The sequence below is a fragment of the Chenopodium quinoa genome, unplaced genomic scaffold (genome assembly GCF_001683475.1).
Source record: "Chenopodium quinoa cultivar QQ74 unplaced genomic scaffold, ASM168347v1, whole genome shotgun sequence".
Classification (NCBI taxonomy): domain Eukaryota; kingdom Viridiplantae; phylum Streptophyta; class Magnoliopsida; order Caryophyllales; family Amaranthaceae; genus Chenopodium; species Chenopodium quinoa.
In genome coordinates, this window is record NW_018744722.1 from 822,267 (window position 1) to 845,280 (window position 23,014).

The 23,014-nt window shown below is 41.4% G+C and overlaps 1 protein-coding gene across 1 annotated transcript in view; it reads right to left on the minus strand.

Moving 5' to 3' along the window:
• Positions 1-16,814, minus strand: part of LOC110703504 (nuclear autoantigenic sperm protein-like) — a 41,344-nt gene extending 24,530 nt beyond the window's left edge. The window contains exons 1-5 of the mRNA XM_021881308.1: positions 16,367-16,814; positions 15,394-15,512; positions 15,036-15,306; positions 14,833-14,958; positions 14,694-14,747 (exon numbers count right to left, since the gene is read on the minus strand). Of these exons, the coding sequence (XP_021737000.1) occupies positions 14,694-14,747; positions 14,833-14,958; positions 15,036-15,306; positions 15,394-15,512; positions 16,367-16,814 (1,018 nt within the window). The remainder of the gene's footprint in view (positions 1-14,693; positions 14,748-14,832; positions 14,959-15,035; positions 15,307-15,393; positions 15,513-16,366) is intronic.
• Between the last annotated feature and the right edge of the window lie 6,200 nt (positions 16,815-23,014).

Here is a 23,014-nt window from a genome sequence, read left to right on the forward strand (position 1 = left end):
TGAACAACCAAGGACAAAAGAAACTGTTTAGGAGAAACTTCACTCCTATTGGCATGAGTTATGACACCGCATTTGATAGATTAAATGCAAAAGGTCTTATAACTCCCATTGGACCATTCGGGATCCACCAGTTGAGAAGAGATCGCCTAACTGGAACCCCAATGCACATTGCAAATATCACCAAGGTAGGGGCCATTCTACTGAAAGCTGTTGGAAGCTCAAGGAAGCTATCCAAGACCTAATTGACAATAATAAGCTGTCGTTGCCCCCTGCCAGCAAGAAGCCAAGTATTGACAATGCACCTCTAGCTCATTACTTTGGCTATCTCCAACGAAGAAGGCAAAGTTGACCCCTCATCTCTCATTAAGCCTGTCAAAGCAACCAATGTCGAAGAAGGAGAAGAAGAGATCTTTTTCGATGTCAAAGATAACCTTCCAGAACCAGCAAACAAGGAAGACATACAATTGCTCACGCTGTTTATGAGGGAGACATCGCAACTATTACGTGAAACTCTTAAAATTGTGAACGAACTTCACAAGAAATATGATGAACTTCCATGTCCAAAGGAAGAACCTAAAAGAGAATTCACACCAGTGAAAAACGACTTATGAGGCAAATTATTTTTCCCTTACAAGTCACCGAAAAACCCAAGAAGAGCAATAGGGTTTACACTCCAATTGGGATCCCATATGCACAAATGTTCGAATTGCTCTCCGAGAGTGGCAAGGTCAAACCTCTCGAACCAAGACCATTTGAATCATTAAAAAGGACAGATAGATATTACCGTCAGGACCATCAGTTAGGGGGCACACCCTAGAAAACTGCTTCAAATTCAAGGATTTGGTGCAGAAAATGATTGATAAAAAGGAATTAATCCGAGTTCAACAAGAAGAGGACATAACTGTTAAGGAGTATGGGACAGTGATGAATAAGATGTCTACCTAAAGGACATAGTAGGGCCTTCACCTTCTGTATCATACACCACAAACAACATTTGGGCTGAGGAAGATTCATCAATAGACGTCCTCACGAGATCCGGGAGAATGCAACCTCCCGTTTCGACACAACCTATGCCTACTGTACAACAAGTTCCCATACCTATCATCTAAGACAATGACATCATTAAACAGTTTAAGAAGACAAAAGTTGAGATGAATGTATGGAAGCTCCTGGCAAACATCTCGAGAACATAGGTTGGCTGTGATGAATGCCTTGGATAAAATCGGGATAGATTCTGACACCACTCCTGAGGGAATAGCTAACTTCCTCACAAGTGACCTCCCTAGTCCGATTAATCTAATCACCTTCTCTGATAAAGATTTATCCCCAGAAGGTGACAAACACTACAAGGCGTTAAACCTCACGGTAGTCTGCAAAAGGATGAATGTTCCCATGACTCTTGTAGACAATGGATCAGCTATCAATGTCTGCCCACTTAGGACTGCAAGGATGCTCGGCATAAGGGATGAGGTTTAACTCCGTCCACACAAGGAATAAGAGCTTACGATAATACTCGTCGTCAAGCTCTTGGCAAAATAATCCTAAATGTGACGGCAGGAGCGATAGAACATGCTACTACCTTTCAAGTGGTAGACATCAAAGCCTCATTCAATCTGTTGTTAGGACGCCCTTGGCTCCATGATCTAAAGGTTGTCCCTTCATCTCTCCACCAACAAGTAAATGCCATAGTTGGAGGAATTCCAATCACTATTGACGCTTCGCCGATGAGGATCAAATCAATAGAAAATCCAATTATCAATGTGGAGCACGACGAAGATGACGAAGACCTATGGGGCTTTAACGAAGAAGTCTCCTTAATCCAAGAGGATGAAAGGACATCTCTTTGCCACGACCCCCATTCTAAAATGATTATCAATACCATGCTGAAGAAACAAGGACACTTCCCTGGGATGACCTTAGGAAAGAAGAATGGGATAGAAAAATCAATGGAGTCACCTGGCCTCCCTAAACTAGATACTTTCGGACTTGGTTTTGAACCGACTCGGAAATATCTCAAGCGAGCCCAGGACAAGTTGAAAGCACGTAGGGACGCTCGCATTCAAAAGAAAGCAATTCCAATGGATCAGTACCCTCTTACGCTTAATGGTCAGTTTATAAAAGAAGGAGAGGACTATCCATGTCATGAATTTCCCGAGCCATTTGTTGTAAATGGCATACGACAACAAGGATTCGAGATTTTCTTGGATTGCTACTTCACTGACGAAATCCCAACTCCCGTCCATAAGGAGAAAGCACCCCCATGCTTTGACTTTAATGTCATGGGATTACTGTTTGGGCGAGAAAAGAATGAGCCGGCTTATGAGGAAGATAACTCCTCACTCATTCAAACGGTCCTACAAAGCGAAAACTTCGACCCCTCGAAGCTAATTACTCCAGCTGAAGGATCACTGCAAGGGTGGCGCAAGACTATCAAGGTGACTACTCCGAGTGGAAGGAAGATATCAATCACGACAGGGCAAGGGCCGATGTTCGAAGAGTCGTTGGAGTCAGAGTCTTTCCCTTTAGAATCCTCTAAGTCTCTAGCAACAATGCCTCCCCTTCCTATTTCTTCTCCTAGGATAGTTAGTGATCCAGTCCCTGAGGACATATCACTCTTTGATGTAATGATCTCAGAGTATAATGATATTTCTCATTCTCCTTACTTCTCGTGTTCTTCCCTAACCCAAGATGACGAACATTGCTTAGCTAACGATGAAAAAGATAAAGAAATTATTAAAGCAATGGAAACACTTGAAAAGAAAACACCAGTAATTGAAGAGACTGAAACAGTTCACATCTCGGATGATTCAACTCATAAGAGAGAAGTTAAAATCGGACTAACATTGAATAAACAAGAAAGAACCGATTTAATTAACTTGCTTAAAGAATTTATCGATGTATTTGCTTGGTCATATGAAGATATGCCAGGCATTAATAGAGAAATAGCTCAACACACTATACCATTAATCCAGAAATGAAACCTGTAAAACAAAAGTTGCGTCGAATGAAATCCGACGTAGCACTTAAAATAAAAGAAAAAGTTCAAAAACAAATAACTGCGGGTTTCATCAAGGTATCCAAATACCCCGAATGGGTCGCCAACGTCGTCCAAGTTCCAAAGAAAGACGGAAGGGTAAGGATGTGTGTCGACTATCGAGATCTAAATAAGTCAAGTCCAAAGGACGACTTCCCTTTGCCACACATCGATATTCTGGTAGACAACACGGCAAATCACGCGCTTCTCTCATTCATGGACGGATACGCAGGGTACAATCAGATTCTCATGGCAGAAGAATACATGGAGAAAACGACCTTTATCACGCTGTGGGGCACTTACTGTTACACGGTAATGCCATTTGGGTTAAAAAACGCAGGTGCTACTTACCAACGTGCAGCAACTGCCTTACTCCATGACATGATGCACAAAGAAGTTAAAGTATATGTCGACGACATGATTGTGAAATCAAAGGACCGTCCAGGCCATCAAGTAGCCCTAAGGAAATTTTTCGAAAGGCTAAGAAAATATAATATGATGTTGAATCCGTCAAAATGTGCTTTTGGAGTCACCTCAGGCAAGCTCTTGGGATACGTCATAAGCTATAGAGGAATAGAGATAGACCTAACCAAGATTAAAGCAATCATGTCGATGCCACCGCCCAAGACCGAGAAACAGATTTGAGGATTCATCGGCCGTTTGCAATACATAAGTAGGTTCATATCAAAACTGACAATGATATGTGAACCAATCTTCAAAAATCTCAAGAAGAATGTACCAGTAATATGGGATGATGAGTGTCAAAAAGCCTTTGACAGGATCAAAGCCTATCTCGTAAATCCTCCCGTATTAGCGCCAGCACTTCCCAGAATACCTCTTAGGTTATACCTGACGGTTACCAAAGAGACAATGGGATCCATGCTAGAACAAGAAGTAGAAAACAAAGAGAATGCAATCTATTACTTAAGTAAGAAGATGTTCGAATACGAAACACGCTATACACCACTCGAGAAATTGTGCCTCGCTTTGGTATGGGCCACAACTAAGTTGAGACATTACATGTTGGTGCATACCGTTTTCGTAGTATCCCGATTGGATCCACTCAAATATCTGTTCGAGAAATCAACACTCAATGGACGTATTTCAAGATGGATAGTCAACTTAGCCCAGTTTGATGTGCGGTTTATGCCACAAAAATCTATTAAAGGATCTGTGGTGTCAGACTTTCTAGCAGACTTTCCAATAGAAGACTCGACACCAATACAGGACAATGAATTTCCAGATGAAGATTTGATGGTCACCGAAGATGATACTTGGACCTTGTATTTCGATGGATCCTCAAACCAAAAGGGATGTGGCGTCGGAGTGTTACTAGTATCACCTAAAGAAGAATACGTCCCAATCTCAATAAAGCTTGATTTTGACGTTACCAACAACGCTGCTGAATATGAAGCATGTGTGGTAGGCCTTGAAACAGCACTGGCATTGGGAGTAAAGAAGTTAAGGATATTCAAAGACTCTTCTCTGATTATCAATCAAATATCTAAGAGGAGGAAAGTAAGGAGCGAAAGCCTAGCCCCTTACCAAACTTATCTAGAAACTCTTACCGATCAGTCAGAGAAGGTAGAATACACATATCTACCTAGAGAAGAAAACCAATTTGCTGATGCCTTGGCAAGATTAGCCTCAATGGTTAGGATTCCCAAGGATATCAAGCAAATGCCTCTAACTATCGAAAAAAGGCACAAACCAGCATATATACAGGCTATAGAAGACGACGATCCAGTCCAAGACGAAGAAGAAGAACAAGAAGAAGAACCATGGTACACAGATATCCTTAACTATGTCACCAATGGAGAATACCCTCCTCATGCTGACAAAAGAGCAAAACGAGCATTGAGACTTTTGGCTTCTCAATATGTACTCATAGACAACGAGCTATGTAAAAGGGTACCTAAAGGTCGAGCTCTCCTATGTGTAGGAAAGGTGGATGCACAAAGAATAATGAGAATGGTCCACGAAGGAATCTGTTGAACTCATGTAAATGGCAAGATGTTAGTCCAGAAAATAATGCGAGAAGGGTATTATTGGACTACCATGAATAAGGACTGCCATCAATATGTGAAAAGATGCCTTAAGTGTCAAATTTACGCCAATTTACAACATGTTCCTCCATCTTTGCTCTACACCTACACATCACCATGACCATTCTCTACATGGGGAATCGACATAATCGGCAAGATCACTCCTCCAAGGACAGAAGGCCACGAATTTATTCTAGCAGCAATTGATTACTTTACAAAGTGGGTTGAAGCGCAATCATACGCTAAACTCACTGCAAAACATGTAGCACTCTTTATCGAGAGAAATATCATTTGTCGATATGGAGTCCCACATGAAATGATAAGTGACAATGGAACTCACTTTCAAGCCGAATGTGAAGAATTGCTATATAAATATGGTATCCAACATCATTATTCGTCCCCTTATAGACCTCAAGCAAACGGAGCAGTTGAGGGAGCCAATAAGAATTTAAAGACTATATCGAGAAAATGACAGAAAATTATAAAGATTGGCCTGACAAGCTCCACTTTGCACTGTGGGGTTATCGCATGTCAATCCGTACGTCAACAAGAAAAACACCATTTTCTTTGGTATATGGAATGGATGCCGTACAACCCGTCGAGCTAGAAATACCATCTCTACGCATTGCGCTAGAGAGTAAACTTGATGAAGTCGAATGGACTAGGGCACGATATGAAGAATTGATCCTACTCGACGAAAAACGACTAGAAGCTCTACATCACACTCAGTGCTATCAAACTCGTATGGCTAGACATTTTAATAAGAAGGTCAAGACAAGAAATATCAAAGTAGGAGATTTGGTATTAAAAGCACTAAGGAAAAATGTTTTAGATCCAAGGGGAAAGTTTAAACCTAATTGGTCCGGCCCCTACATTGTCAAAGCAATCCTGTCAGGTGGTGCGGCAAAATTAACTGATATGGATGGCAATGAATTCTCAAACATGACCAATCTTGACCAACTTAAAAAATACTACCCATAATTACTTGAGTAGGACACTCAAGAGAGCTACGTTCGGCCTGATTCCTTAGGAAAGGATACGTAGGCAACCCTTTACGGGTGCGGCCACTTTATTTTTCGACATCTCCGCGTTCCAGAATCAACTAGAAGTCAACATAAGTCAGAAAACTATTGGCGTCGCAGAACAGAGTCTGGCGCCAGCCACAAGCCATTAGCGCCAGACGATGGTATTGGCGCCTGGCGCCAGACCTCAATAGCTGGCGCCAAACTGCAGTCACTGACGCCAATTCAATAATAAAATCTGGGCGAATTTCGGTTTTTTTCGGAAAATTTTCGACTTCCGTACTTGAAAATTTTCTAGAAAAATTAATTCTTTTCCGATTTTCATTGCTTTAATAAAATAAATTTAAAGTAACAATTTAATTGAAAGCTGAAATTTCATTAATAAATTAAAATTACATTGTTAATGGAATTTAAATAAGGCTGAAATAAATTAACTTTAAATAAACAATCTAATAAATCTAAAGCTAAGCAATGTTTTTAATCTTTCTTTTCCTTCTTTGCCCTTTTCCAATTCTTTTTTGTTTCCTCCTCTTCATACATTACTTTATCTAGTAGGCATCCTTTAGAGGACCTACATTCAATTTTAGAGTAGATTGTTTCCCCTTCAGCTAGCACCCCATGCTTCTTTTCCACCCAAACCTTTTTGTCTGTGGTGTTAGCTTTTCTTTTCCCCTTGTCTTTAGTAGAATTCTTCTTCTTAGGCATTGTAGGTGTTTTGAATTCAATTCTTGCACCTAAGCGTTCTTTGGCCGGTGTCACCCTGTCACCTAGACGATTCTTCACATCGGTTCTACCCTGATCAATTGAAGACTTCTTCAACAACCACTTCTTTACATCATTAGGTAAAGAAGGGGGAACCTTTTGGGTAATTACTTCCCATAAAGGTCTAGCGCTCCAGTAAGTGTCAAATCTATCTACTTCTTGAGATACGGGGTACTCATAGGGAGGACGAAGATCCCCGGAAGGAATATTTTGAAGCAAGCCATATTGTCTTTTTACCCTGCAGGGATAATAATATGTTACATGAGACAAGCTTGGGAGACGGCAGAAAGGTTGCTTGTTAACACCAACCATCCTTTTTATTTTCCACCATGGGATGACCCACTTGATAGTAAAATCACGTGATTCAAAGACTTTTCTCCACCATGGCGCCCAATTTTAGGGATGCGCTTCTTCCTTCTCACGAAGCAAGTGGGAGTATAATTTTCAATGTTTTCCGGAGGGCTAATTAATCCTAGCCTCTCCATTAGCCACATCTGTAAGAAAATTGCAATGCAAATAAATTATTATTACAATACAAAAATATATTTTTTGATTTCTGTAATTAAAAATATTATTTTTCTACCTGTAATAAAATTGGAGAACCGCGAAGAGGTGCTTTTGGGTCCCTTTTCAATTCATCTAGGCTAATCATGGTCTCTCCAACTATCAATGGCATTGGATTTCTCCCTGATTCAATTTGTTCTAGTACAGTGGTTATAATTGATTGACCCTCGTTATTTTTACCACTACTAAGACAATATTGATTGAGCATGCAAAATAAGAACGCCCTTCTTCTATATATATGAAAAGATTCAGAAAGCGGTTTATGAAAATAATAGCGTGCGAATTCTTTCAAGTTAACTATGTTGCCAAATACTATTTTTGATAAATCCCTTTCCTTCAAATTAGAGAAGTGCTCAAAATCCTTATAGTAATATGCATCTACTCTAGGGATTACTACCAGGTCTATTGAAGGGAAGCCTAAGATAGCACCAAATTCCTCTGGCAAAGGGCTAATTTCATCATACCCTATTCTAAAACAATGTGTATCGATATTCCAAAATTCTAAAGCGGTATGTATGAAGTCTATGTCTAAATCTACCCCTTTGATGCCATAAATTCCCCCCAAGTGAAATAAATCTAATTCTTTTCTTTCTCTAGCATTAAGAGATCGACACCATTTATGGGAGTATTGGGTGAAGGTTTTAGTGGCTAAAGACATGATTATTATTTTTTTCTAAGGAAAAGAATAATTTTTTTCGCTGGAATTATGAGAAGATTCGGCTGAGCAGGGGGCTATTTATGTACAAATTTCGAAGAATTTTAATCAGAATAAAATACGGAGTCAGAGTCAATTGGCGTCAAAGTCCCGACATTGGTGCCACCATCTAGTGCCTGGCGCCACACGCTAAATGGAGCGCCTGGCGCCACGCGCCACAGCCTGGCGCCAAATCAGGAGAGAAGCCGCGCGTGCTCAGCTTGCGTTTTGATATTAAACTTGAGTCGGTTAATGACTTTATGGCCCCGTTTAATTTTTTCTAAATATCTTTTCTATCTTTTCTTAATTAATTAAATATAGCAATTATTTTTTAATTTTATTTCTTTTTTGGATTTTATATTATTTTCAAAAAACAGCATTTTTTTCCGTTTTCTTTTCCTTTTGGGGGAGAGAGTCGGATAATATCCTCCATCAATAATAAAAATGACGGAATTTTTGCGCAAAATTGTTATCACACTTCCTTGCACACACTAACCTGCACTAACATAATAATAAACAATCAAATAAATTTATAATAACATAGATAAATACAAAGTGTCTAAATAATGAGTCAAAGGCAAAAGTTCTATAAGTCAAAATAAAATACATATACAAAAACAGACTACGGCGCCGGAGGACGTAGGCCCATCATGCCATAAAACTGCGCCGTACGAGGAGTCACCTCTCCACCAGCTCCAGCCTCAGCACCAGCTCCAGTCTTCGTAGGAGGAGGAAAACTCAAGACAGGACCGCTCCAGCCAAGGTCAACCTGAGGCTGAGACCGCGGAGGCTGCTGCGATGACGAGCCAACCTCGTACATCCCACCACCTCTGAAAGCTGAGGTAGCCTCTCCTACCGGTGCAGCAGGAGCACACTCAGAAGAAGATCCTGTGCCCTCAGCAACGTCGGCTCGAGCAGCCTCGAAACGACCACCTCTACCTCCTGACGAAGTACGACGACGTCTCGAGCTAGACCTCGCCGGATCTCTCCGCCCCTCAGGTCTCGTACGGGTGTGAGAAGCGATCGGCTGACCCGTGACTGAAGCCATAATGCAGAAATAATAAGTGAAGAAAAGTTACCTCTCGGACAACGTCGTCTCGACGACAGGTAGCCGCGTTCCTCATTCGGACGAGCTGGCTCCGAAAGGCATCTATGCATCGTGCCATGGCCAAAACCACCTCGCGTGAGAACTGCCAGAAAAATAAGTCAGTGAAAATACATGATAACTGAATATAAAATTCTGAATTGAAACTAGGCCTACCCTGGTCTGGTGGCGAGGAATCGACCGCTCCAAGAAGCGCTCGCCCTCGGGAGCCGGAGAAATCATCTCCTCGATCGGCCCGTATATCCCCTGGTAGTGGATGGACATACGGGGCGACACAAACTCAGTGGGACCATCTTGATAAAAACAAAAAGAAATCAGTAAGGTATTACTTGGGGGCTACTTAGCGAAAAATAAAAAGCTAAGGATCTTACCCTCACATCCTCGACCGGTATAGGGGCTGGAGCCAACAAAGGAAGTAGCTCCTCAGTGTAACACCGCCCAAGGATCACATGGGACCGCCAAAGGGAACTAGATCCCTCAGCCATGCTCGATAACTGTCTCTCGTCGAACATATGACGCGGCGGAGGGGCAGGAACGACGAAAACATTGGAAGAGTGCTGTCTAACAACTCTCTCCCCTAAATACACAACCGCTCCGTAGGTCCCTAGAAAACAGCGACGCTCAGCAGTATACCGTGCGGCTAATCTAGGGACTGTCCAACCGCCCCACGGTCGGTGAACTATCTCAGGTCCCTATAAAAAGCACCAATCAGGCAAGAATATGTCTAAAACACCACAAAAGAGCAAGATAAGCACTAAAATCATACCGAGATGATCCGACTCCGGACACGTGCAGTAGACATGTCCACATGGTGGCCGCCCCAAGAGGCGCTCACTAGATATCCCCTCGGCGATAGTCTTGCCGGCGCAACGGAAGGAAAGTACTCGTAGAACCAGATCTACAAAAAGTTAAACGCGTGAATAAATGCTAACTAACGTGTAGGGATAAACTTTATAGGGAATAATGTTTACCTCTACGACCTTCCAGAATGCAGACAAAGCGACGTTCGTCCTAAAAGACCGGTGGCGACACGAGTCCCTCAACGCGCGAACAAAATCAGTTTAGGCCAAGCTGGCCCAGTCATAAGTCCCGATCCGCAGGAGATCACGGACAACAGGGAGGTAGTAAAGCAATGCCCTATTACCCCTGTCAGGAGAGAATGTCCCTGACAATAACATCAGCACGAAGATACGCACTCGTTGCTCTCGGGTGGTCGCATCATCATCAAGAGCCGCTGCCAGCGTCGAGCGGCGAATCCCTCTAGCACTGAACTGAGTCGTCTCGACCTCAGCTCGGGCCCGAACAGCAATCGGCCCCAACAACTCCTCGACCTCTGGAGAAAAGACGTCGATCCCACCGTCGAACGACAGCGGTACAAAAGTGAACTTCAGTCCTGTGATGAGACTGAAGTCTGTAGGGGTGACCATCATCTCACCCCAGGGAAAATGAAAGGTGTTGGTGGTATCCCAAAAGAACTCCACCAAAGCGCGTACTACGTGGTGACCGCCGCTGGAGGCGACCATAGCCTCGGAGGTCTCGAACAGAGCAACTAGTCCGCAGAACTCCCATAGGAGTCTCGTCTCACGATCTCTGGCGATGTGCATCCTGTATAAATCACCTAGACCATCACAGCCAAAGCCGTGATGCCGTGTCCTCCCGGGCTCGGTTCCCCGTCTCACCCTCTCAGAAATGTGGTGGACAGGGGCAAAGAACAAAGTCTGTTCATCCCACTCCGGGAACCGACCAAGCGAAGTGGACGGTGTGGTGTCGTCCTTCACGGGCTCATGCTCCCGTCTAGTGTTTCGGGACCGTGAACCTGAGCCTCGTTGTCTAGCCATGCTACATTGTGCAGAATCATCATAAATTAAGGTTCTATAGTATCTAAGGTTCGCCTAGCCACATGATACTATGTTCGCAAAAAAACAGAGTACGTAGTACTAAAACAGAGCACAAATTCAAATTGAGCATGACAGCGTTTTTTCAAGCAATCAAACTATTTCTTGCAACACTATAGTGATTATTGTGACAAATTGAACAAGAATTGCTAGCAAAAACGTCAAGAACAAACCACATTGTTCTTCACGACCTTAAGAGGTCCAACAATGGCAGATTGCTCATTTCTTCACCAAATTGAGTCAAACAAGTCTCAATTTACTCCCAAGGCAATATATAAACATAAAAAAGCAATTTCACGGCATAAAACTTGATAAACAAAGCAAATTGAGCATTGTAAATTTTGAATTTTCATGAAATTCGTGAATATACATGCCAAGAATTCATAAAAACCGGTGTGAGTTTGAGGGAAACTTACATAGATTGGGAATATAGATGAAAAGAACTTTGATTTGCAACAAATTTGAGCGAATTAGGTTGAGAAACGAGTGGGCAACGATCAATTGAAGCTTTCGGTTTCTTCGAGCAGCGTTCGCGACAAACAGAGCCAAGAAATGAACGAAAATGGGAATTTAAAGAGATTCCCGTGCTGGCGCCAGTCACTAGGCATTGGCGTCACTTTCTGGGCTTGGCGTCTGACGCCAACGCTAGCGCTTGGCGCTAATGCCATTAGGATGGCGCTGATAGATTTTCAACGACGCCAAAGCAGCCAGCCACCTGATGAGGTTGTACTAGCCTTTACAATATATTTTTGGGTTCTTTGGTACGCCAGTTAGCCCCTCTAAGCAATTTGACATGATTTAGTAATCGGCTTGATTACGTAAAGTGATCGACCTGATGAAAAGATCGTCTCACTTAGCTTAAAGCGCCTAAGCATTGCCTCATTAGTAAAAGGCACCGACATATAGGTTCAAGAACAAAGGGCGCCGACTTACAGGTTTAAAGCAAAAGAGCGCCGACGTACAGGCATAGCGGAGGCAAAGTTCAGGCAAACTTTTTAAAGATCGACAGGCGTGGATCTTCGGTAATTTCCTTTGGAAAATTATCGTATCAATGCAACTGAAGATTATTCCGAGAGAAGTAATTTTCGATAGTGTTCCCTTGGACGTGGAATATTATCAGTGCGGGTGAGAATTATTTCGAGAGAAATAATTTTCGATGATGTTCCCTTGGACGTGGAATATTATCATAGCGGGGAGGATAGTTTCGGGCGAAGCAATCTTCTAATTTGGAAGCGGTTACGGGCGTAGCGGTTTTCAAGCGGGATGACATTCTTTAGCTTGCAGGAAGTCATCAGAACAGCAGCAACAACAATCGGTTACTTTCAGAGACGTGTGCTCGACGGTGCAAGATACGCGTTTCTTAACTCTTTTATCTATTTAACTAATGCAAGTTTTGCAGGTATCGGCGTTATAAGAGTGATTTAGGATCGCAAAACGTTCTGAATCATTCTCCGTCCCTATCGTTACTTTGACATCGTTTTCGAAACTCGCGTTTCTCCAAACTCAGTCAAAGTGGGGGCTTCTGTAAACACCCATTTGTGTCTCCCCAAAACCAAACCCGGTGATGAGTGCCTTTCACGTCGAATCATAATCGAATGAAACAAAAGTGTGGAAAGGTCTAGTGTTACGGAAAGTTTTATTTCTTTTCTCTTCTCCCTGATTTTGAAAACTTTATTTTAAGAAAACAACCAATCCAGTTTGGTTGGTCTATGATATGGGTCCAATAGTGGTTTAGTTGGATGGGGTTTGCAAAGACCTTTCCAACGATATATTATAAGCCCAATTCCGATGAATATTGAGGAAATTATGGCCAATTTACTAAACTGGGTCCGGTTTGAGCTTTATGTACGACCCAATGATCTAGGGGAGGGCCTAATATAATTTATCATTAATTCAATTAGGAATGGTTTTAGTCTTCTAGAACATTCTAGAAGTTTCTTTTCATTCCTAATTTCAATTAGGACTTTTCAGAGTTTTAATTAAGATCAAATAGCATTTTCGATGGAATTATATTATTTTATCTTCTAGTACGGGAAATTTATCAGATTTTCAAAAACGCGTTGAAAAACAGTTTGGCTTCCAACCCCAGGCCTTGGCGCCTGGAACCAGGATTGGCGCCAGGCGCTAGCCACTGGTGCTGGCGCCAACTAGCCAGGGCTGGCGCCAATATTGTTTTGCGATCTTCAGACTCTGTTTTGTTAAATTATCTTTTTTGGATGATTTTCTCTATAAATATCGTATCAAAAACTCCGTTTTCATTCACCAATTATCATCAATTCTCATCAAATCTCTTCATTCACCAATTGCCAACATTCATGATCTTTCATTCATCAATTCTCAATAACGTTAATTCTTTAGTATTCTATCTTTTTTGCTTCTCAAATACAAAATTCCGCATTCACAAGATCAAGAAACACTTAGCCATATTCGAAGTTGCCTTCGCCCTAGACGTGAATGGTTTTAATTTCTGAGGGTTTGGTCCCAAATTTCTATTTCAATTATTTAATTTAATTGCTTTGATTATTATTTTTTCTTGAAGTTACTAACGTGTGTATTTTGTTATTAGAAAGAGGTACGAAGCATCAAAGTAAGTACTTTAATTGATATTATGATGTAGAAATCATGTTTATATTGTTATTATGATATTCCTAGTATCATGTTTAGGGAAAAGGTTAAAATATCAAATATGCTTATTATGATTCTTGCGATGCTTCCCATATTATTCCTAATATTTATTCATGTTAGTATCATGTTAGGGTTAAAGATTTGATTTTTATTGCTTAGTGACATGCTAGGGTTTGTTATTAATCTTGTTAGTATCATGCCTAGGATCTTGCTATTATTATGCTTTAATATTAACATGAACATGATTATGATTGATTATTATTATTATTATTCATGATGTTGATTATTTATTATGTTGCTTGATATGTATTATTTTATATTATTGCTTGATAACTTTTATTGCATGTTAAGGGAAATTGGCACTTGCAATCACGCTTAATAAGATAATTAATAATCTTGTTAGGGTTAATTGTGATTATAATTCAAGTGATCGCCAATAATAGTTTATGTGTGCATTAATATTCAACCAACATAGATTAAACAGGTTTAGGGTTAATCCTATTGATTGTATGTTAGTCAGAAAGCGCACATGAATACGAGCAGAATAAAGTAGAGGCCTATTATTAGGGCAGGTTCAATCTCTTTTAGGTTGGATTTGTACCTTCATCCCCGAACCCTTATTTGGTTCATGACCTTATGGAGTTGACGATCTCTTGGATCGTTAAGGAGTGTAACCTTCACCTCGTGATGGTTTACAAGTTCCTCAAAAAACTTGTTGGCGATTCTTTTGCTCTATCTTCTTCCCTTTTGGACGCCACCGTACTTTAGTGTATGATCACAGTGGGGTTCAAGCTAGTGGGATTTTAAAGGCTTGAAATTATTCCCTACACCTACAGTTTGGCATCCGCCTGGGAATACATCATATCAAGGGTCAGTAGCTCATTTTGAGCAATTTCAAATTGAGCTCGGTCTAAGGCGGACTCGGCTCAAGCTTTAGCGGTTGTTACCTCTTTGGACTTTTCCTGGAGAGGCTTCCTTAGCCCCTGAATGCGCAGCATAGCCTGGAGATGAGTAAAGAGCCGAATGGTCAAGACCATTCGGATATACGCTTAACAATAAGAAAATCAAGATAACTCTCTACCTCACAGAGATTCCCCAAGATGGCATCCAAGTTAAGGGTGCCGACTCCTCTCACGGACGCCTTATCCTCTAGATCAAGCGCCCTCAGCATCTCCTTGGCCATCTGGACGACGGTCGGCCGTTGCACAGGAGCTGCAAGATTAAAATTAGTTAAGGAAATTCTAAGAAACTATCTTTATGATGATATTTAATACAGAGGCGGCTTATACCATTCGGTTGAACCTCCTCCTCCTTCCCATGACGCCTCTTCTCTCCTGCTGAGCTGACAGCAGTACTGGGTTGCTTAAAGCCACCCTTCGATGCCTGATTGGCATCCGGTTTGCTGACCTCCATGTCAGCTTCGAGAGTAGAGCCGTCTCCTTTTTTGGGCTTGTGAGCAATGTGCTTCCGGTTCTTGCCGGATGCACTCACATCACCCGTCCCAGTCTTTTGGATTTTGGATTGGGATTGCTTAGAGGGAGAAGGTCTTGTGGAGCCACTCTGCATTAGCAAAAGGAAAAGGCGTCAGAAAAATAGGCAGGCAAAAATTGACCTTGCTAAAAAATATCAAGTTTTATAAACAACTACCTTGGGGGTCCCGACTGGTTTCAGCTCGTCACTCGCTCGATTAAGGACGTTCGAGCGATATTTCGCCATAGAGACGACAGCTGGCTTTATCGTTACCGAGATCTTTTCCATAGCTTTGTCTGCACCAAAAGCAGGATTTAGAATTTGTAAACAAGCATTGAAAAGCAATTTCAAAGTTGCATAAAATCAGACGGCCGACTACCTCTCGGCATCTCAGAACTTAGCCCACAAGCGGCCAAGAACACCCCATCCTCTAACCACTTGTAAAGGGGAATGTAGCTCTGAGGGACGACTATTTTCTCCCCCTGCTCATTTGTCCGAACGGACACTTTGAACAAACCCCTATAAAAAATTTCCTCCTGGGCCCGCCTAGGGAGAGGGGGCAAGGCACTCTTGCCACCCAGGAGGGGCGGATCCTTGTTCCACCTATTGTATTACCGTTTTAGTTGGCTATCAGAGGAGTGGACTATGTAGAACTTTGTTCTCCAGTCCTTCCACTTGTTTTCCTTGCCAACTTCCATCATGTACCCCTTGCAGGTGGACAAGGTGTACCAGCCTTCGCCGCCCTTGGCAGGCGCTCGGCTAAGATAGTGCATGTGGGTGAATGCCTCAAAGCTCGGTTCCACCTCCATCATTTCACATGCGGCAACATACTTGTTAATATTAATCCAGGAATTCGGGACAAGTTTCCAGATACCCAGTTGGTATCCGTCCAATATTCTCTCCACGGTCGGATGGAGAGGGAAGCGCGGACCAGCCTGGAAGACCGCCTCGTAACAGTCGAATGCTTGGTCCTTATAGCTGGCCAAGATCGGCCAGATTATTGTATCATCCTTGTTAGGCACAAACAAGGAAAAGTCATGACCCATTACGGTCTTGCGCTTGAAGTTGGCAAATCCGGATGTCATAGAAGTCCGCTTATTTTGCGGAACATGGTGATAGTAGGGAGCGCGTTCCAGGCGTCTAGAAGCACTCGGCTTGACCCAGCCTTCTCCCCTCTCCACTGACAAGGATTCCCTTGTAGTGCTTATCTTTGCTTTGGCCTCCTCTGAAGTAACGGAGGAATTTTCAGAGGATGAAGAGGCCGAATCGTCATCAGAGCTCTCCCCAGAGCTAGGGGACTGCCGGCTGGGGCCAGTAGGGTCCTCCCCTAGACTCTCCTCTGATGCCTGTTCTGAAGGCTCAGGCTTGTATTGACTGTTGGCTTCCCGCAGTATGGTATCGCTGGGGGTGCCGCTCGAAGAAGGGGAAGAATAATAAGTTGGAGTTTGGGGAAGGTCAGATGAAAGGTTTGGGGGGTTCTCAGAGATTTCTCTAGCAGGCACCCTAATTGAGCCATCAGAGTTGACAGTCTCACTGTCCGAATGGTAAAAGGAACCATCCGCCCTATATCTCCTTGTTGTCTGCTTTGTTCTGGCCATCGTGTCCTGTAGATGCACAAACATTGTCGGATTTGGAGATGTACTTAAAGAAAAGTTCTCGAACGAGCATTCGACACTCCTAGTTCTAGATTCAGCCGTCCCCGGTGACCGGCTGATCGCTAACCTAGGTCGTGCCGGGTGTGTTTGGGAAACCATTTGATAAAGAAAAAATGCAAAAAAAAATAAGTAAAAAAGAGAGCAGGCGGTTACCTTATAAGAAGGTACTAGGAGACATCTGGTTTGCTGAAACAGACGGACAGAAAGCCGAGCGTCGGATGCTTGATAAGTTTAAGTCTTTGAGAGTCTTTGAAAGTCAGAAGTCCAGAGATTCTCCAAGATTCGCAAAGGTGTGAATCCAAAGGGGGGGTCAAACCTTTCTATTTATAGAAGGGGTAAAACCCTAATTTTTCCCTCCAACAGTAAATTTGAAATCCGGCCAGCCAGATTCTAACACCAGTCACAGGAGACACGTGGCAAGCGTGTGTCCCTTGTGAAGGGAAAATGATTTGGGTATTTTTACCCAACCAGCTGGCCCAATCCGAGCCAACCACGTGTCACTAGGAGAGGCGCTAAGCTAGCCCTTCTAGATGGTGACACGTGGTAGGCAAGATCAGGCCCCCTGGGAATGGCGGCTTTCAAGGCCCAAATCCCAAGGGCCCCTGCAAAAGCGGCGCCCTTTCTTAGGGCACGAAACCCTAGAAAGGGAACACATTCCTAGAGCCCTATAAATAGGGAACATTCCCCTCATTTATGGGGATCAGAATTTTAGACAACTTTTATGACCTAACCTTGATTGAATACCAATCATTGTCTGAACTGTCACTCTCGAGATACAGTATACCTGAGCTTGGAATCCAAGCAGATAACTTTATTTCCGTACGTTTTACTTTGAGTACATTACTAACTTAATCTTTTGAGGCGGACCACCGACCATCCGGCGGTCCGTTTGCTTTGCAGGTACAGGCGCCCTTTGCTGGATCCAGTCTTAGTGTTGTAACGCTCCCAAGGGACAAAAACCCCCGAAACAGTTAGTTCACAATGCATGTAAGTTGCCTTGGGGACCAAGTGGGAAAGTGGTCCTCACCTAACCATGTGACACTTGTTACTTGTTCCTTGGTTTATTTAACTAAGGGTTGAATTCATCAATCTTTCCATTTGGGATATTTTTGTGAAAAGTCCCACATTAAAAGATGAGTGGAATTCACAAGGAAGCTTTCCTTATAAATAGCCAAGACATATCTTGGGATTGTTCACTTGAGTAAGAGTTGGAAAAGGCATCACTAGTAGTGAAAACCTTTGAACTCAATTACTCGGATTTCGTTCGGGCCTTGCTAACTTCAAGTCATTGGACCTAGTCAGTGTTCGAGTTATGGGTGGATCATCATTGGAGTCGTCGTATTATCGAGGCTTGCTTTCAAGTAAGAGCCCTAGTGGTCGGGCGAAGCACGAGTTAATGGTATATTTATTATCTTAATCTTGTCATTAAGTTATTTATGTTTATGGTTTATTTATTGCGAGTGCGGTCTTGTTTTTGGGTTTGTTTTTGCGGTGAGTCGGACTCACCAAACCCCAACAATAGTTCCACTCACCGATCTCCTCGAGTTGACATAGGCGGCCCTAATGCTTTGCATTGTTGATTGAAAATCTTTTTCTGGACTGAGGCATTAGTATTTCGCAGTTTGTAATGGGCACACATTTGCAGCTGACCCATTTTCCACTAAAGTAAGAGGGATGTTGTATCCCTTACACCTCACGGTTAAGTATAGTGTGTTGTTGTGGATAGTGTCTTTTGAAGGAAAATCATCATTAGTAAAATTGATTGATTTGTCAGATTTCTCGCTAGTAAGCAAGCTAATGAGATCTTGGGGGGTTGTGTCCGTACTTACAGACAAAGCCATTAGAGCATTTAAAAGAGAATTCCTATGTTCTATAGAAGTACTTAGGAGTTCCCAAATGCTAACATTCTCCTTGGATTGGCGACGTTCTTTTACCAATGGATCTTCCACCTCGAGTGGAGGTGGTATTGTATTTTGAACTTGATTGTGAGTGGTTGAAGATCCATTTGGTGGTGCTTAATAAACTCTCCTAGAACGAGTTAGATGATCTATCTCGTTTAGGAAAGCTGTAGGAATCATGAACCAACTTTCTTTTAGAGGCTTTGAGTGTGCCTCCAATTCAAGATGCTCCATTAGTTGTGCTTGATGACATTGTTCATCCAAGGAGAGACTTGATAAGTCTTGTGATTTCCCCAAGATATAATCCCAATCAAGCGCCCCACTTGTCTCATTTTGTAGACAATGTAGAGGTGGGACGACGACGTACTTAGAGACATATAACTCCTAAAAGTCTTCATCTGATAACCCACACACTTCATTAGTTGCCCCTACGAGTTTTAGGGTTAGAGGTTTCTCTATGGGTGTGATATAGTCCAAATGATTGAACGTATCACTTCCCATATGATCCTCATCGATGTGAAATGTCCCTAATGGGGATACATTGTTGTTGAGTTTAGGCGTGGAAATTCTCCAATCGTCTACTAGATCTTGAATGTTGTGCTTTAAGGAAAAGCAGCGTTCAGTATCATGCCCAACACCTCTATGGTAAGCACAATAGGCATTGCCATCCCATTGGGAGCTTCTTTTTTCTAGAGGAGTGGGTGGTGTTGGCCCTGTTGGTGCGAGCAAACCTTTTTTTATTTAGTTTTTCTAGAAACTCTTTATAGCTCACGAGAGATTGTGTAAACCTTCTTTCTTTTGTCCATATTTTCCGAGGGTCATTATATCGCATTGTACTATTATATTGCATGGAAGTCACAAATACATCAATAGAGGATTGTTTTTAGGTTGATGATGATGAGGTTTATTTGTTTTTTATTTAGCAAGATCATCTTTAATCCTAGTAGCCACATAATAGACCTTTTTAAAAGTGTCTAAACCAAGGTAGCGTAGATGTTTGTTGTAATTTTCATGATAATTGTCAATGAATTTTTGAACTAACTCGATTTCAGCTGGCCTTTGGGCAAGGTGGGCCTCCTTTTCTCACCATTTACCATAGAAAGCAAGGAAACCTTCATCGTCGCATTACTTAAAAATCTCGAGTTTACGTAAAGTTGATTTGAACTCTACGTTACTCTCATATTGGGTTATGAAAGCCGAAACTACATCTTCCCATGTTTTTTTGAATTTTGCATCTATCCCATAGTACCACTCTCTCACGGCTGGACCTAGAGCTAGAGGGAAAGACAAATCATAAAGCTTAGGGTCAACTCCCTTTGATGCCATGATGCCAGTAAAACACATTAAATGATTTTCCTGATTATTGGTCACCTTAAATATTGGCAAGTCCGTAGCTACGAACTTTTCTAGCAAAGAAAGTCATATAGGAAGAGTGAACTTTTCTGCTTCGATGTACTTGTTCTCCATTGTGGAATGAAGAACAAGCTTCTCCAACGACTTTTCTTTGTTGGATAGTTCCTCCATCTTTTGTTGCAAGGCCAAAGTTTTGGCATATTTCTTTTCATCTTTTTCAAGTTTATTAAATCCTTCTCTCCTCGGCCTCTTGAGCCTTTTCTTCTCTCAAATGAGCAATCTCTTCTTGGAGTTGCTCTATGGTTTTTGAGGGAAGGTGGTTTGAAAGGGGTGAATTGTTTGATGGTACGTAAACGTAAAATGCGAGCACCCGAGATTCTTCGTTCCCAAGCTTTAAAACCGGCCCTAAAAGAAGTACAAAAGGATAAGTAAATCGATACGCTTGTTTTGAAGAAAAAGGAAGAAGAAAGAAAAGACGCAAGATGCATTCGAATGGGTAACATCACCTTTAAACGATTCTTTAATAAAGATATCGTTTGAACGAGAAAATTGTTCTTGAAAGAATGAAAAGGACTCGTAACAGTAGGTGCGTGCAAGTAACTAGATTGCGCACATGTGGCGTGTGCACCCTAGCTCTTGCGCTAGTAGTGTTAGCGCAACTCAATGAGTTACGCGCGCCACCTGCTCCATGGGGATTTTTTTTGTTCGAGCAGTTTTATTTTATTTTATTTTTTATTTTTTTTATGTTACCCCTCGAATACGACTCAAAATTACGAAGGGACAACTTCGTAATTGAGAACCTAAACCAAATTAAAAGAAAGAAAAAGTTATCCTAAACACGTCACACATAGTCATGTAATCACATAAGCATACAATAAGCCAAGGTTCACATAATGCATTTCTAAGGTCATAAGCTTGGGTGTCCAAAGGTACCATATTTTATGGAATGATGCACAAATCAATCACTCAATGTGTTGACTCATAACATAGCCCTCCCAACATTTTGTTGGCAATATGGATGGGATGATTGTTATTGATTTCAGGATAGAAGCCTAGTGTTGGCAACCCCTAGTCAATCAGCCAATCCCAAAGGTTATAGTGTGCTATGATTATGCACGATGCAATGTTGCTTGTTTGGTTTTTACTTTTGTGAAAAGGGAAGATATTATTCGTTCAAGCCTCGCTTTCTAAGTAGATATTATCCAAGTTAAATCTCGTTACAACCCATAGGCAACCTAGTGTCGCCACTGTAAGATCCCATCATAGGGGATCTTTCTCCTAAAATGCCCATGGCCCTTTAAAGGCCTAGAACTTTACACTTGTTAGGGTGTATTAGGATTTGAATTCCTGACTGTTTTGGAGACCTTGAATTAGAATGGATCCTATCATCACGCTTTTTTTGTAAGAAACAAGTTGGAGTCGCCAATGAGTTTTAGGAAAATTCATAAACCTCGTTCATGCCTTTCTCCCAAGTAGAGTTCAAGGGATATTTAGCACGAATCGTAAGTTTACCAATGCCCAAATTGGTTTACATAAACCAGAAAATTGGTCTACATAAACCAGAAATGAGTTCGGGAAGAGAGGGTACTAAAATAACGTTCCTTTTTAGGGGGGAATCGTTATCTTAGCCCTAGTATGACCTCTACTATCTCTTCTTTTTTCACAATATCATCACCAAATAATATATGCAACGTGATACCTAAAACTAAGTTAGTTAATTTTATTTACACGTGTCAATCACGTAGGAATTACATTGCAAAAGTCGTTATTCTTATTTAATCAATATTCGTGAAAAGAACAAAAATAAACAAAATTCGCCTCGGCTTATGTGATCAATCAACAATTAATTATTCAATTCTATTCTTTATTTAACACAAGATACTATGTGAAATTAAATTAATTAAAAGTTTGTTTATAGTGATCAAACAACACTATTTAACTAATTAAAGTTATTTTAAGCAAGACAAATAAGGTGATTGATCTAAGTCCTCGAGAATTTACCACTTCTCTTTGCTAGATCTTCGTTTAGAACACTTATGGACTCATTCTTGTTCGGGAACCTCCACCGTAGTAACAAGTATTAAACGAGGTAAGTGTTTAGGACAAGAAGGTTTGGTAGTTCACAAAGTTTCTGCCAGAGTTTTAGGTTAATTTCTGTCTGTTTGAGCCTTGTATTCAGCAACTATTTATAAGGAATGGGAACGTTTAGGGTTTTGAACATTCTACCGCAGCAGGTGTCGCGCGCATCTAGATAGGTTGCGCGTGACATCCCAGCGCAAGTAAATAGGTTGCACTGCTATGGGCAGCGCAACTGAAAGTCTTGCGCGCAGTATTATGGTAAGATTCGATTTCATATTTTTATGAAATTTTGAATTTTTTGCAAGCGCATCACTAGCAGTTGCATTGGGTGATGCGTGCAACCTTCACTAGTACATAATTAACCTTAAGTAACACCTAAAAAGTGGTACATAAAGTGGTAAAAATGTTATTATAGACAATAGGTAACACTTTAGTGGGTGATACATCCGCCCATGTTACCTAAGGTCTTATGTAACATTTTGGGTAGTGTATGGTAACACTTTTAAAAGTGTTACTATAAACCCACTTATGTAACACTTTTTAATACTATTAGTATCATTTTTAAGGTGTTACTTTTTATTTCTTATGTAACACTTACTCATTTTTAGTAACACTTTTCAATAATAAAGTAATACTTTATCCGACATTATGTATCACTTTTGTGAATTAATGTAACACTTTGTTGATTATTAGGTAACATTTTTTAAATCATCTTTGACGTATAGTATCACTATATTCAACATTATCTATCAATTTTTGCAAACAAATGTAATACTTTATTAATTGATAGGTAACATTTTATTAATTTTTTTT